General features: G+C 51.5%; 1 protein-coding gene across 2 annotated transcripts in view; it reads right to left on the reverse strand.

Annotated features, from left to right (window-relative positions):
* Nucleotides 1–8,822: 8,822 nt before the first annotated feature.
* Nucleotides 8,823–16,883, reverse strand: part of TRIO (trio Rho guanine nucleotide exchange factor) — a 366,334-nt gene continuing 358,273 nt past the window's right edge. For both annotated transcript variants that reach the window (XM_043488447.1, XM_043488443.1), the window contains 5 exons: nucleotides 16,596–16,717; nucleotides 15,219–15,297; nucleotides 13,122–13,322; nucleotides 10,194–10,332; nucleotides 8,823–9,718 (listed from right to left, as the gene is read on the reverse strand). In XM_043488447.1, coding sequence (XP_043344382.1) covers nucleotides 9,170–9,718; nucleotides 10,194–10,332; nucleotides 13,122–13,322; nucleotides 15,219–15,297; nucleotides 16,596–16,717 — 1,090 coding nt within the window. In that variant the 3' untranslated portion in view covers nucleotides 8,823–9,169. The remainder of the gene's footprint in view (nucleotides 9,719–10,193; nucleotides 10,333–13,121; nucleotides 13,323–15,218; nucleotides 15,298–16,595; nucleotides 16,718–16,883) is intronic.

The raw sequence follows: 16,883 nt of genomic DNA on the forward strand, positions 1-16,883 counted from the left end.
TTCCAACACAGGGGGTGTGGTTTCAATCCCTGGTGGAGGAGTTAAAATGCCTCCTGGCCAAAAAAGCCCCCCATAAAATAGAAACAATACTGTAAAATTCAATAAAGAGTTTAAAAAAGAGAGAGAGAGGCAGAGAAGATTTTTATACACAGATGAGAAGGCAGTCTGAGGATGGAGCAGAGAGAATTACAGATGCCAGCCTTGAAGACTGGAGTGATGAGGCCAGAAGCCAAGGAATGCTGGAAACCACCAGACACCCGAGGAAGGAACAAGTGCTTCTGTGGAGCCTTTGGAGGGAACTTAGCCTGTTCATACCTTAACGTCAGCCCAGTGACACTGACATTGGACTATCTGCCTCCAGAACTGTAAGAGCATAACCTTCTGTGTTAAGCTACCAAGTTTGCGATGAGTTACCAAGTTAAAGGCCACAGGCAACCAACTTAGTGTTATACCAAAGAATGAAATCAACTGAGGTCAAAAGGTCAGATGAAATCAACTGAGTGTCATCGGAGAAAGTGGCTTCCAGCTGACACCTGGTAAGTCCCACGGAGGGGAAATGGCATCAGTGGAAAAAAAAATATGGTAAAGGGGAGCAGAGGTGAGTGAATTTAACATCTACACAGCTGGAATGCCTGCTCTCATTTATCTTTCTGATTTCACCCACTTGACCATGAAATTCAAAGAGAAAATAAAGGAACACTGACTTCTTCCCACCTTCGAGGAATGTTATAACTCCTGGCTTGGTGGACTTTAGCACCGGGAGGTAATTTTCTTGTTTGCAAAAAAAAACGTGCTGCTTTGCATTTTTTCTCTTTTGGTGTGAGCATTTTAATAAAAGTATGGAAACCAGGTCATTTCCATGTCTTAACAACCCAGCAGCGGAGGCAGTTCTCAAATTATCAGTAGGTGTGTCTCAAGAATCTGGTTTTATGTTGCTTGTTCTGAGCTAGTCTTTCCTGTCTAAGCATGAAAAATGCTTAAACTTATTTAAAACCCATAAGTGTATTCACATGAGGTCAATGTAGTCATAAAGAAATTGATTGAACTCAGGTCTCCTGCATTGCAGGCATATTCTTTACCCTCTGAGCCACCAGGGATGCCCTAAGAAACTGATGGATAGGGTAAAATTGAGTGAGGTTTTTTAACCTTCAAAGCTGGAGCAGAGATGCGTGTCTTCCATAAGCAGTAATTATAAAAGAGGCAATTGGTTACTGGGTCTCCACTTGGCCTTTCACAAGAGGCTTTGCTTTGCAAGCCCTTTAATGTTCATATCCTATGGAAGCGGGAAACAGGAAAACCCTCTGCTAGACTCAACAGTCCTGGAAAGAGGACTTTGAGCCGAGAAAGACGTAGTCAAAAACAAACCTCTATAAAAGCTTTGACTTGTAAATGAGAGATGGCCAGTGGATGAGATGTCTGAGGAAGCAAATGTCCTGCTGCCTTAAATTACACCAGAATCATGCCCTCCTCTCCCAACCTGCTGTTGCCAGAGCAACTAGATGCCTGGACCCAACCTGAAGCCTGTCTGGAGGAGACCCTGCTCCTTCCGCGTGCTCAGAACTGCGTTGGACAATTCATCGCATGCTCCCTGACAGAAGTTACTTGAGTCACTGCTCTTCCCTTCTCTCCCTCCAGATGCTTCTAGAGACCAGAGCTTGACACACACTCCCCACAGGCCCTCCAGTCCTGTCCAGGCCCCGAGCCCTCAGCAGCCCGGCCGTCAAGTACCATCTCTTGTCAGTTATCCGTTCCTGGATATCGTCTGGTTATTGTGGAATCAGGGTAGAATAGCAGTGTCGGGGGTTAATAAGTCTTCAGCAAGAAATGAGTCGAGAAAAGGCACAGACAGTAAACCGTGCAATGAACTTAAATTCTGACCATTACTGGTTTTGTGGTTCTTCCCTTTTCCTTCCCTTTTATAATTAATAAAATTGGTTGCTTTTGAAAATAAGATTATGCAGTTATTTTTGTACCTCTCAGAAGACTCAGGGGAGCCGAGTCATTGGAAAAGGCCCTGATGCTGGGAAAGATTTGAGGGCAGGAGGAGAAGGGGGCAACAGAGGATGAGATGGTGGGATGGCATCATCGACTCAATGGGCATGAATTTGAGCAAACTCCGGGAGACAGTGAAGGACAGGGAAGCCTGATGTGTTGCAGTCCATGGGGCTGCAAAGAGTCTGATACAACTGAGGGACTGAACGACAGGAGACCAATGTCACATGATCTTAAAATTAACAAATAAAAAGAGCCCTGATTCTGGTTTTCTGGGAAGCTAGGTGGATATACTTTTCCTATCCCCTTCCTCTCCAGGTAAGTACAAGGAAAGCCCTGGATATTTTATATAAAGCCATCTTCAGAAGACACTGTAAGGTGAAGGGAAGGAAGCCATGCAGTGGGGGAGCTCAAGGCAGAGGAGCCTCAAAGTGGCAAGTTCTCTGGGTTTCTTTTTTGCCTCAGACGCTGGTCTTAGAGCTGAAGAAGTCTACAATCGGGAAATGCCAAGTGGATGCAGTCAACGAAAGTCCAAACCCAGCCCTGCTCTCTCTAGACAAAGGACCTAGAAAGGGGCAGTCTTGCAAGACAGAAACTTCTGGTTGATAACTTTTCTTAGCCCAGGCAGACACTTACAGAGAACACTGTGGTCTCACACCCATGCGTGCACGCCCACTAAGTTGCTTCCATCATGTCCGACTCTGTGATCCCATGGACTGTAGCCCACCAGGCTCCTCTTTCCATGGTGATTCTCCAGGCAAGAATACTGGAGTGGGTTGCCATGCGCTCCTCCAGGGGATCTTCCCGACCCAGGGATCGAACCGTGTCTCTTATATCTCTTGCATTGGCAGGTGGATTCTTTACCGTCTGAGCCACCAAGTCTCACTCCCAGCCCAGCAGCAAAGACTGAGTGGGGAACGGAGAACCCCACCCTTGTCAGCTGGTCATGGGGACGCCCCCCCCCACCCCCGAACAAGGTGGTGTTAGGGAAGGCCAAATGGGGAGCTAGGACCTTCATCCCTGAAGGGCAGTAACAAGACCCCCACCCCTGTTATCAGTGGGGATTCTGTGCGGAGACCATACGTCCGCTCCCACTCCTGCCAAAGCAACACAAGCCCTCCCCTCCCCACCCAGGGATGGTGTCAGAGGAGGCCTAGTGCAGGGTCAGGACCTGACTCTTCCCCGTAGTATCCGGGGAGGGCTCGTGGAACCCAGAACCCTGATCACCATTGAGCTGGCACCAGCCCCCTTCCCCTGCTGGAATGCTATCAGAGGAGGTCAGCTAAATCGAGAAGGGTTCAGTGAGATTCAGGGCCTCACAAATTAATATCTTAAAACGTCTCCACTTCAAGTGCAGCTCATTCATGAGGCCAACCGGAAAAATTTCAACTCGCATGAAAAAATGATAAGGCATAGACACTATTCACGAGATGGCAGGGGCATTAGAATTATCTGCCAGCAGGCTTGAAGCAGCCATGAAAAAAATCCTTCAAGGAACAATTACGAATGTGCTTGAAATAAATGAAAAGATCAAAAGTCTCAGCAAAGAAATAAAAGATATAAAGAAAAAACCACATGAAATTTTAGAAGATAGAAATACAACAGCCCAAAAAAAAAAAAAAAAAAAAAAATCAGTGTATGGGTTCAACAGCAGATTGGAGTGGAGAGTGTACTGGCCAATAGAAAAATAGAAATTACCCAGATTGAACAACAAAGAGGAGTAGCTTGGTGTAGGGGGAAGAACACCACCTCAAAGACCTGTGGGACCAGGTCTTCTGTGGTGGTCCAGTGGTTAAGAGTCTGCCTCCCAATGCAGGGGACACAGGTTCAAACCCTGGTCGGGGAACTGGGATCCTACTCCTGTGGGGAAGTTGAGCCCACTGCAATTACAGAACCCACCAGCCCTGGAGCCCGTGTGCCACGACTAGAGAGAAGCATGTGCACCACAACGAAAGATCCTGCACGCTGCAACTAAGACCCGATCCAATTAAAAAGAAAACAAACAAAAAAAACACCTGTGGGACCAAAAAAAAAAAAGTTTATGCACTCATATCACTCAAGTCTTTGAAGAAGATAGAAGGCACGGCTCTAAAAGTACTTGAAAAAAATGAAAAAGTGACGAAAGATATGAACCTACAGATTCAAGAATCTGAATGAAACCTCAGACAGACTATAAATACATATCCACACTAAGATACATCATGGTCAACTTCTGAAAACTATGAACAAAGAAAAAAAAAACCTTGAAAGTGAGGGGGAAACATCTTACTTGTAAGAGAAAAAATTTGAATGTAAATCTGAATGACAGTAGATTTCTCATCACAAACATGAAGGCCTGAAGGAAGGGGCGCATCTCTTAAGTGCTGAGAGGAAAGAATTGTCAGGGCCAAATTCCATATCCAGGGAAAATACCAGGAATGAAAAGAAATGGTTCAGTTCAGTTGCTCAATGAAAGGGTAAATGCAGGCATTAGCAGATGAAGGAAAACTAAGAACATGTTGCTGGCAGAACTACCCTAAAAGAAGGGCTAAAGTTAGCTCTCTAAAGGAAGGATACAGGAAGAAACCTTGGATATCAGGAAGAAAGAAAGAGGGATGGAAGGAGTCAAAACATGAGTTAAGTAGAATACATTTTAGTCTTTTTAATTATGTTTGATTGTTGAAGCAAAGTTGTGTGATGTGGCTTTAAATGTCTGTAGAGAAAACATTTAAAACAATTACAAACTGGAGAAGGTAATGAGACACAAAGAGAGGAAAGGTTTCTATATTTCACAGAAACTGGTAAAATGATGACACAGGCAGGCTGTGATGAGTCATGTATATATAATACAATACTATAGAAACTGCTAATGCAGTACAAACAGCTATGTTCAAAAATCGGCAGAGATAAATCAACATGGAATTCTAAAAGTGCTCAGGCAACCCACAGGAAGGCAGGCAAAAGAAAACACAAATGGAAACCAGACAAAAGAAAAATAAGCCAAAAAATAAAAATGCAGGCGCAAGCCTTACTTTTACCAATAATTACATCAAATGCAAGTAATCTAAGTACACTAACAGAAATGGGCAGTGGATTAAAAACCATGATCCAATTATATGTCGTCTGTAAGAAATCTACTCATGTACAATGATATAGGTATGTTAGCAGTTAAAGGATGGAAAAAGCTATACCATGCCAACTTTAACTTTAAAAAAGGCTTCCCTAGTGGCTCAGTGGTAAGGAATCCGCCCTCCAACACAGCAGACACTGGTTTGATCCCTGGTCCAGGAAGATCCCACCTGCCGAGGAGCAACTTAAATGTGTGCGCCACAACTGTTCAGCCTGTGCGCTAGAGACCAGGAGTCCCAACAACTGAGTCCACGTGCTACAACTACCGAAGCCTTTGCACCCTAGAGCTTGTGTGCAGCAACAAGAAAAGACACCTCAATGAGAAGCCTGTACACCTCAACCAGAGTAGCGCTCACTCACTGCAACGAAAGAAAGCCCACACAAAGCAATGAAGACCCAGCACAGTCAAAAATAAATAGATGAAATAAAAAAAAGTAGGAATGAACTACAGTAATATCAGATGAAGCAGATTATCAGAGCAAAGAAAATTACTAGAGAGAATAGGATATATTGCCTAGTGATACAAGGGTTAACCCTGTAGGTTAAATCACATACAGAACAACCTGTCAATCCCACAAAGTCTTTGTCTCTACAGCTATGTCTCAGAAATGTACCGTTGAAAGGACTTTTCCCTCCAATGGTCTAAACCGGTCAAAGATTTTTTGGATGTGACTTGCTATGATTTCTTGCATAATTTATTGCATGAAAATACTGGCAATTTTTTTTCTCCCTTTAGAGCTAATGAGAATGCCGGTATTTGAAAACTGTATGTAAATAGTAACATGCAGAATTGTTGTTCAGTTGTTCAGTCGTGTCCGATTCTTTGTGACCCCATGGGCTGCAGCACACTAGGCTTCCCTGTCCATCACCGTCTCCCGGAGCTCGCTCAAACTCGTCCATCGAGTCAGTGATGCCATCCGACCATCTCATCCTCTGTCGTTCCCTTCTCCTCCTGCCTTCAATCCTTCCCAGCATCAGGGTCTTTTCCAGTGAGCTGGCTCTTTGCATCAGGCAGAACAATATCTTGCTATTTGAGAGACCCAGGTAGTGATCACGACGGGCCACGCCTCACTGGTGTGATGCTTTGCTAACCCACAGGGATGACTACTTCCTCCAGCAGGTGTCTGACTGGAAAACAGCAGAGCCCGGCCTCCCTCCTGTTGCTGCGGTGGCCCGTGGTGGCCACAGGACTGCCTCCGGGGCCTGACACTGAGCTGCATGTCAGAACCGACCCTGTGTTTCCATCCTCTGGAGCCCACAGAACATCGCTGGCCCTGGGGACCCTGGAGGAAGCACACACACCTCTGTGAGAGCCAGCTCCCCGTGCCCGGACTTGGGGTCTTAGCACAAATCATCTTCTCACACGTAGTCTTAACTCCGGGATTTTAGCAAACAGATGCAAAACAAAACCTTTTTAGTGTGCCAAGGAAAAAGTCACCATCGCTGGGGGAACGATTCAAAAAAGAAGAAAGGAATCAAAGCAAGAGAGACGATACAGATGATCAGGAAAGATGACCGATGTCAGGGGCAGGCAGAAGCCACCACTGGGGAGTCTTTGCAGACACGGATTCTTGGGCTTGCTCCTAATTCAGGTGTTTGAACCTAAGTGTTTCAAGTCCTTGTGTGTGTGCTAAGTCATTACAGTCATGTCCGACTTTCTGTGACCCTATGGACTTTGTAGCCCGCCAGGCTCCTCTGTCTATGGGATTCTCCAGGCGAGAATGCTGGAGTGGGTTGCCGTGCCCTCCTCCAGGGGATCTTCCTGAACCAGGAGATCGAACCTGCGTCTCTTGTCTCCAGCATCCGCAGCTGGTTTTACCACTGGTACCACCTGGGAAGCCTTTCAAGTTCTTAAATCCATCTGAATGTTAGTTTTGCTTTTCTGTGGCCAGTATGTGACAGCCTTTTCCTTTTTGGATTCTGTGTTCATTAAGAACCAAGTGCCTTAGTTACTCTAACCAGGACAGGCACAGCTTCTCTGTAAACAGTCAGCTGACGTTCTGGGTCACAGGCAGGTTTCTTCTGAGTCTGGGTTGTGAACCAGTCTGCAGGAGCCTCACCAGACTCCCTTTTCTGGATGTGGCCTACAGCGGGTTCCCAATCCAGAATACTCTTCTCCCCACGCCCACTCCTGACTCAGCAGAGGCCTCCCCTTCAGGGTTTCCCTCATCCATCTCTTTTTGATTCAACAGTGACCAATTTAAATAAAAGGTCTAACACAAACATCAGGCAAATATGTTTAATTTTTTAAAATAACTGATGGCAAAATAAAATATTTACATCACATCATACTGTGTAAACATGTAAGGTCTCTGTACAAAGAAATATACATGCAAAATAATGTAAAAATTTAACTGAAATAATAAAAGAAACAATACACAAATAAAAGTTGTGAGGTTACGAATACACATCCAGTTTTGAATCCAATTTCTTTTAAAAAGTTTCTGTACAATTTTACAAGGAACAAACAAAAATTCAACAAAAGAATAAATAAAAATACATTGGAAGCTGCAAAGCTTGAACTATGCCAGTTTATGGCTGAAGACCCAGGTGTCTGGCTGGCTTGGGAAGCGGGCTGGTCTTTTTTTTAAAGTGTACTTCACACAACAAAGATAAAAAGACATCCAGAAAAATTCAAGCGTGCCCAGAAACCCAGCGTCTTTTGTTGAGGGCCTCCCACACTACAGTGCCACAGACATCAATGCCAGCCTCGAGGCGGCTGGTGCCTAATTGGCTTTTATTTCTTACCAAAATCTCAAAATCCAGCCAATTTTTGTACAGAAAGTTGAATGTCAAAAAGTCTAAAAAGTAGGAAATGTCCAGACTGATTTTGGGGAAAAAAATAATACTTTGGCATTCTGAATAATAGCATAATAAAATTTAAAACATTACCCTATTATCCAGTTTTATATTCAGAGTATGAAATCACTTTTTACAGTCCTCAAAACTGACAAATTTCACCAAGAGTTGTCTCCTTGAACCGATGGCACAGGGCTACGAACCCCACCCCCCCACCCCGCCCCCGACACACGCACAAAACCATAAATCTCACTGTACGAATATGTGCTTTTTCTATATATTTATTACAGGTACAACAGAGGTCTTCATAAATAGTTGCATAAAATGTTAAAGCCACAACATTGCACATGATATGAAATAAAACCAAAAAAAAAAAAAAAAAACCCCAATGAGTGCATTTACAGTATTTTCATCTGACTGTATACTGCTCAACAATCTGATTGACGGCTTAGGGGTGGGACACGGCGGGTGGGGAGGGGGTAGCAGGGCAGGACCCAACCTGACCTCCTCGTGGATGGGCAGACCCCTTGAACCCCCCGCTAAAGGAAGCCCCGGGCGGTGGGTGGGAAGGCAGGGGTGGGGAGAAAGGACAGACCGAAGGCAGGACCAGTCTTATGTACAAGTAAGGCCTACATTTCATCAGAGCAAAACGATTCATTCTATTTTTATGCAAAAGTTTGAGGTTGAATGCACATTTCAGAAGCCCAGTCTGGCGTCCTGGCGAGAGGCACACAGACGGGGTAGCTGGAAAAGCTCAGAGCCAGGGGGACCCCCGAGCTGGATGAGGCTGCCGCTGGGGGTAGGGTTGGGGCGGGGGGGTCTTCCCCAGAGGTGTCCAGTATCTTGTTTTGTTCGTTAACACCAGTGGTTGAACATAGGCATTTGTTTCCTTGAATAAATCCTGGAAAATGTTTTCAATTTGCAAAATGCTATTTGTGTTCATTTAAAAAAGTTTCTTTCTTTTTTTTTTTTTTTGCAGAAACCTGAATAAAAGACTGTGACCCAGCAACGCTGTCTCCGCTCTCGCAGAGTGTTCCAGAAGGCCTCCACCCCCCACACCCCACAGGGCTTGTGGCCCGAGTCCCAGGCAGCTGCAGGGCACGGCTCGCTCGGGACGCACGCGGTGTCACACGACGGGACAATCGGGCAGCGGACTGCTTACATCGTCGTTGGTTTGTTGTTTTCTCTTCCAAAAAAAAAAAAAAAAACAAAGTCAGATTTAACGGCTGATTGGCAGGTGAAAGAGAATGAGAAAGGACTTCAAGACAGGTCAAACTCGAGGCAGAAGCCTGCTCTGTAAGAAGTTTTTCATGCTACGGATAGGTCGAACGTCGTTCTGGTGTTTGCGCCGCTCAATGAAGGAGGTCAGTCTGGACGTGTCGAGGACGCCCGCGCCTTTGCCGTGGCCGTGGCCCGCCTGCAGCCACCGCTCCTGGAGGGCCGACGCAGCCGAGGGGCGCTTGGCGGGGTCCTCGTGCAGTAGGAAGCACACGAAGTCCTTGGCCCTCTGGCTCACTCCTTGGAAGTAGTCCTCTGGGAAGCTGAAGTCCAGGCGGCAAATGTTGAGGCAGGTCTCTTCCACGCTGTCGTCCAGGAAGGGAGACACGCCGCTGAGAAGCACGTAGGCCAGCACGCCCACGCTCCATGTGTCCGAGGTCAGGGAGACCGGGTTCCCCAGGATGATCTCGGGGGCTGCGAACTCAGGGTTCCCCAGCAACGGGTGGATATGGTAGGTCGTGTTGAGTTGGACGGCATCTCCGAAGTCGGCCAGCTTGATGGTCGGCTTGGCTGAGCTCTGATCCACGAGGATGTTCTCGGGCTGGGAGACATGACAAGACAGCCGTCAGGGAACTCCCACCACCCCGCTCTTGGGCTGGGGCTCTCCAGGAATCTATGAGGCCGACTGTTCATGTCCGACACGGACTCATTGCTGTCTGGGACTTCCAAGGGCCGCCGCTGTACGAAGCCTGGGATTCACTCTCCTTCCTGGCATCGACGGCTACACTGCACCTCCTTGCCTCCATCACCCCGCCCTGTTCCCGCCCCAGGAACTCTATGAACTATCTGCAGATCTGACATGTTAGTCTACTATGTTCTGGTTTGTTTACATTACTGAAAAGCCAACTCTAGAGCAGAGACTAGACATCTGAGTTCCCATCTCCCACCCACTGCGACTCTCCTGGTTCCTGGGGGGCTCCTGGCCTGGATCCAGAGGACGGCCCGGGAGCGGGCGTCGTGTCCCACGTGGATGCGCTGAGGCCACCTGGCGTTCCCGTCCCCGGGGCCCCGCTCACCTTTAGGTCCAGGTGCGCTATCCTGCAGTTGTGAAGGTATCGCACGGCTTCCAGAACCTCCCCCAGGTACGCCCGGATCTTCCCCTCCGTGAGGTTCCCCCACCGCACCACGCAGTCCAGAAGCCGTCCCTGGTCGGCCCTGTGGAGGGAGGGGCGTGCGGCTGTGTTACAGGGTCGGTCGGTCACTTTAGAGCGACCGCCATGCACACCTCACCTCCGCACCCCGCTGCCAATGTCCGAGCAGCGCCTGGGGACCACACCTCTACCTGGAGGCAGAGCAGGATCAGCAGAGCGACGCCTTTTAAGGTCATCGTGGAGGAGAGTGGGGAGCAAGACAGCCGGAACCCACACAGGGAACAGGGAGGCTGAGATGGGTGCACCCAGGCGCCCCCGCCACCCTGCCCCAGCAGGCCTGACTCAGACCTGCTCCCTGGACGTGAGCACATGACCTGGGCGACTGCCCGGCGCACAGTAAGCACTCTGCTGGGGAGGGAATAATGTGAGACCACCTCCCCCAGCCTCAGTCTTGCCAGCTGTAAAATGGGGGATGTGATGGCTAAATGAGAAAATATAAATAAAGTGGGCTTCACGCTGGACTCAGAGTCTGCCTACTGCGAAATCACTTTTAACTTTAAAGAACCCTTATACAGAGTTGCCCTGTGCCAGGGACTAAATGCTTTCTACCATTTGCTTAATCCTCATGACAGCTCTCTGGGAAGAGTGTTTTATTGTTCCCCTTTTATACAGATGAGGAAATGGAAGCATGGGAAAAGTATGTAACTTCCCCAAAGTCACACAGCTTGTAAAGGAGGCTGGAACTGCAAGGAGGTGCTCTGGTTCCGGCCTCTCTGAATGCTGGGCTGAGCTCTGTCGTCTCTTTGCAACACAGAAATGTACAGGAAGATCAGCCAACTGTCTGGTAATGACAAGTGATTAAGGGAACTTTGGTAGGAAGTCGTTTGTTATGAAAACAAATCCTATTAACAGTATGATGAGGTCCGACCATTTAGTTTTCCAGTGGAAAGAAATGACAGCTGAATGCACTGCAAATGTAAACCGGAATTTGAGGGCCTGAAGGAGATTCTGACAGGAGTCTAGGCCTCTTTGTCTTGCTAAAATTCCCTGGGGGTAGCTGAGCAGCAGCTCTCAGGCATCAAGCGTCTACAACCAGAAGGCACGCTCCCAGGCCCTGAGGGCCCACAGGGGCCCAGTCTCCACCTGGACACCACCTGAGCCCCGTTAACGGCCCTTCAGGCAGCAGAGACGCGCCAGGAGCCGAGGCTGAGACGCGGGCCCAGGCCCGCTGACCCGCCCTCTGCCCAGGACGCAGCGTCGGGGGAGGCTGGGGAGGGCCGAGGGGCCAGCGATGGGGCTGAACAGGCTGAACAGGTTCCAGCGGGACCCCTGGGGTGGGGAGACTCCCGGAACACCCCCTCTCCTGGGGGGTCGGCGGGGGAGTGCTGAGGCCGGCCCTGGGCCCTGGGCCCCGGGGCAGCGTGTCTGTGAGGAAACAAGACCAACGGAAAGTCAGGAGCAGGGCCTCGAGGGGGCCCTGCCAGCGAGGAGCAGGTCCCCGCCGGCCGACTCTGAGAGACTCGCTTTCTACAGCGACTTGGGAACTAGGAAACGGCGCAGGAGGTTTGCTCGGGCCAATGGAAGTGAAGTCATAAATCCAAGTGAGTGTAGGAAGTGACTCCCTCTTAAAAGCAGGAACAGGAGTTTAACTTAAGCTCAGTGATGAGATGTTTCTGAGAGACCAGAACGTTCTAGGGGCCGGGCTCCCACGCTGGCTTTACTGACACTTTGGCCCAGAGATTCTGTGTCTCAGGCCGTCCTATGCTGTCGCGGGATGTCGAGCAATGACTTTGCCGAATACCCCCGGGGGCAAAGCTGCTCTTGGCCGAGGATGCCTGCTCCCAGGTCATAAGTTCCACACTCCTTATCTTTAAACCACTCACGTGTTTCCCGAGAAAGCACACAGGGCCCGGTGAGTGTCACAGGGACCCACGCCCTCCAGGGGGCGCTCTTCAGCGAGGCACACCTCACCCTCCCATCTAAGCACCCTCTGCAGGGCCCGACAAGCTCTGCGAGGGACTGGACAGGCCCCAGGCCTGAGCTGGGAGCCCAAAGCGGCAGACAGGAGCAGGTCTGACTCAGCCCACTCCAGGTGCCCCCCAGCCTGGCTCGCCCAGCCTGGCAGACACACAGGATCAGGGCAGCCTGAGGTCACGAGTAGGGGTGTGGTCTGCAGAGGTCTGGCCTTGAGGGAACCCGGTGGCATTGCCAGGTTGGCTGAGACCCCACGGGAGCCTGGGTCAGGGTGGGGGTATTTGGATGCTAGGTGTGCGCCTCCTTAGCATCAACAGGCAGCTCATACAGAGACTGTATATTCCCCTCTGGTATCGCTGGAAAGCTCTAAAACTGTGGTCTCTGATAGGAGACATGTTTTCAGAAGTTCTGTGAATTCTAAAATCCCAGTTCCTATCCTTCTGAGACAATAAACAGCAAGATCACTTGGTGGTAGAGCTAGGGGCTAGGAGGAGGGAAAGTAGGGGGGGCAGCGGGGAGGGGAGGCTGGGGGCCAGGGGGAGGGGGGCTTGGGGCCAGGAGGAGGGGGGCTGAGGGGGGGCTAGGAGGAGGGAAGGTAGGGGGGCCAGGGGGAGGGGGGCTGGGGGCCTGGAGGATGGGGGTTGGGGGGGGCTAGGAGGAGGGAAGGTAGGGGGGCCAGGGGGAGGGGGGCTGGGGGCCTGAAGGAGGGGGGCTGAGGAGGGGCTAGGAGGAGGGAAGGTGGGGGGGGCCAGGGGGAGGGGGGCTGGGGACCTGGAGGAGGGGAGGCTGGGGGCCAGGGGGAGGGGGGCTGGGGGTCAGGAGGAGGGGAGAGGAGGGGGGCTGGGGGCCAGGGGGAGGCAGGGCAGAGCGTGTACGCACATCTCCAGGACCAGCACGTAGCTGGTGGGGGTCTCGAAGGTGTCCAGGAGGCCCACCAGCAGTGGGTGCTGGAGGTTTTGCAGGATCCCAAGCTCGTGGGTGACCTGGTCGCGCTTCATCAGCTTCTTGTTCACAAACTTAGTGGCCACGGCTCGTTTGGTGCCTTTCTGATCACATTTCTTCACGACAGAGAATCTGCCCCTGGAAAGCAGGTGGGGAAGATTACTCTCAGAGTGCGCTGAGCGCCGAGCGGGTCACGGAGGAAAGACCCCATTAACCCAGGTGGACGGGACGCGCGCGGCCTCCTGAGCCGTGGCCCTGCTCTCCCTGCCACAGCAGAGGGGCTGCGGCCGTACGACGGCCCGAAGGGAGCCGCCCGCGCCTGGGACTGTGTCTCCCCCTCCTGGGACAGACGGAGGCGGCGTGTGACTTCTCCACTCTGACCTCTGTCAGCAGAGACCTCGGGACGGCCCAGGCAGCTCCCACCTCCGCTCTCACGGAGACCACTCCGCACCGTGTGAAGACGCGCGGTACGGCCGGCCCAGCGGCTCCTGCCGCCCCACGCCCCCCGCTTCGGACAGCAGAGTCTCCTGCCTCACCAGGCCTGTCCTCCCGTTGCAGGGCGTGCGTGTGGGGCTGGTCACTCACCCGTCTCTAGTCTGTGGTCTCTGGGCTGCACCCAGTGAGCCGCCCGGGGAAGCCTCAGCTGCACCCTGGCCGGATCCAGGTAACAGGGCCTTGGGCCCTCAAGTCTGAGCCTGCTGCCCTCATGGGATGAGATTCGGGGCTGGGAATGTGAGGGACAGATATAACTCTATGGCCGGGGGCAGACTGGGGAGGGTGGGCCGTGGGCACGCTATTTGGGGCTCCTCCTCCCACAGACCATGCCATGCCAAGCTTAGTCGCTTCAGTTGTGTCTGACCCATGGACTGCAGCCTGCTAGGCTCCTCTGTCCATGGGATTCTCCAGGCAAGAATACTGGAGCAGGTTGCCATTTTTTTCTCCAGGGGATCTTCCCGATCTAGGGATCGAACCCACGTCTCTCACGTCTCCTGCATTGGCAGGCTGGTTCTATACCACTAGTGCCATCGGGACGCCCCCTCCCACAGACAGGTGGAGTCTATTCTCCCTTGAATCTGGGCTGGCAGGTGGCTAGCTCCGTCCACAGACTGTGGAGAAAGTGCTGCTGTTGGGCCCCAAGAGGCTGCGGCTCCTGCTTCTGCGCTCCTGGGATGCTCTGCCATCATACCAGGAAGCCCGGGGCGGGCGTCTATGTGCAGAGCGGCCGCAGACACATGGGGGGCCAGCTGACCGAGCCCAAGAGGGACCAAGGGAGTAACTGCCTTGTCAGGGGCATGTGGCATGAAGTGATAACATCGCTGCTCGGGACAGCAGGGCTACGCCTCGTGTGGCGACAGAGGACTGACGGGCATGACAGACGACTGACCGACACATCAGGCTGATCCACCCAGGCGGCGCACGGATCCCTGGAGCTGGCCACTCCAGGGATACACCCAGGAAAGGCCACAGGAGTGTACCCCTGGCCGCTGCGGGGCTTACCGGGAAGCTTTTAAACAGGGACAAGCTGGGCGGTCATGCTTCCGACCCCCTTCCTGCCACATGACGTCCTGCCAGCCTGAGCCCTGGCTGCCATCTGCAGACAAACACCCCTCTTTGGGTTGAAGCACCCTCTTGGTTCGTGCTATAAATCTCTAGGCACTGCCGAGACCTGAAGGGCAGCTTCAGCCTCCCTCAACAGGTTTCCATGAACTACGTCCCACCAGAAAGGGTCTGCGACTCTCCCCCGGATCCCCCTGAGGATGGGGCGTAACCAGAGCCGCCCTGGACGCAGAGCCGGAGCGACTCCATCACGTCACTGGACGGCTCATGGTATACAGGCTTAACTCTTGCTGGGCGCCTGCAATGGACCTGTTCTCTTACTTCCTCAGTGCTTAATATCGAAAGGCAGCTACAGTTACACTCCAGATGCAAAACGCCTAACTTCCAGCAGCTGGCAGAACGTGCCAACTTCCTCCGTGTGCTCCTACTGTCTCTCGCTTCGCTGGCTTGGGAGGGGCCCCGGGTGTGCCGCCGTACCTGCCGAGCTCGGCCACCTCACTGTAGAAGCAGTCAAAGTTGTCCTTCCAGGTCACCACGATGCCGTCACTCCCTGGACCTGCAAGAGAGGCGCATCCCTGAGTCTGCTGAGCGGGACGCCTCTCAGGCGGAGACTGGAGCCCTGCGTTCACTTCGGCGGCCAGAGGGGCTGCTAAGGGTCTGAATGGAGGCTCGAGGGAATGCAGACAGACCAGAAGGATAAGGTCCACACTGCGTGTGTGCTGGGACTCAGTTTGAGACAGAGGTGGATTTAGTGATGGAAATAAACACACGCTTGCTTTTCCATTATCTTTCCACTCGCATTTCCGAAAGCCTAATGAAGTCTTCTGTCTCTCAAACTCCCTTGCTTCACTAGTGACTTACTAAAAAAAAAAAAAAAAAAAAATCACCTGTATAATCTCTGTGACACCTCTTAAAAATCAGAACACTGGTTATTCTCTATGGTCAAATTCAAGGTTTTTTTCCCTTTCTTTCTTATGCTGTGAACATAAGAGGAGAACCCCTCCTTTCTCTGACTTGAGGTTAAAATACATGGGATTAAGATATAGGGGATAAAAATTCTAAGACGATTCTATGTACTATCTACACATAGAGCACTCCTGGACTCAATTCACCTCAGAGTTGTTCTATTTATTCTTAGTTTTTTAAAAATTTATTTAATTCTTTAATTTTCACTCCTGGAAGTGGCTTCCTATAGCTGGTGTGGCTGGAGGACCCAAGAGAAACCTCAGCGGCCCTGCATCACACGGCGGCCTCCTGTGAAACGGGAGCTGGGAATCGGGTGGTATGTGGTTGCTCACTAAGCATCTACATACATGAAATGCAACAAAAATTCTAAAAGGCCTAAGATACAGGTTCTGCCTCCAGCAGTTCAGAGTTGAGCAGAGGAGCGAGGTCAGGCCTTTCTGGGAGTGTGTTAGTCCCATCAGGGTCACCTTGCGCTCAAGGGCTGGGAGGACCCACCCTCCAGCAGGACGGTAGGGTCTAGGATGCACACAGAGCCTGCACGGGACTCACCCACACTCCCCTCTTTCTTTTCCTTCTACATGAGACCAACTCAGAAGAGGTTCTCTTAGCATCAAAGCATCAACTGAATACTCAGACAGGGAAGAAGTTGGAGACGAGAGTGTGTTTTGAGTTCTAAGAGAACAGAATGCCTTGCTTCCACCTGGCGGCTGGCATCAGAGGCTCATGAGCTCAGTGGCCGTGGGCAGAAGCCCTTGCTGGGCACCACCCCTGCCCCCGGTCACCCTCCCAGGCGTCCCAGAGGCTGGCTGGCTCCTCGCAGCCCCCGGGTGACTCGCCATGCCTCTCAGGACTCGTCGGCTGTGTGGGGGAGCTCAGGGTACAGCTCACCTAGAACCCTCAGGCTGGCCGAAGACGAGGCTGACCCCATGTCGTTCACCGCGATGCACGTGTAGATGCCGTCGTCCTCAGTGGTCACACCCACGATCTTCAGAGCGGCCTCTCCCAAGTCGCTGCAGCAGGGGAGGGCCCAGGGCGTTCACAAAGGCTCGCCCCGACCCCGCCAGCCCCCCAACCTCTCTCCTGCGGTGTCACAGGAAACGAGGTGCTTCAGTGCTGATGGGCAGTTTCAAGTGGGATTCCAACCCTAGCTGCCCACCCAGCGGACAACACGTCCCC

Source organism: Cervus canadensis, chromosome 16 (assembly GCF_019320065.1).
Source record: "Cervus canadensis isolate Bull #8, Minnesota chromosome 16, ASM1932006v1, whole genome shotgun sequence".
Lineage (NCBI taxonomy): Eukaryota > Metazoa > Chordata > Mammalia > Artiodactyla > Cervidae > Cervus > Cervus canadensis.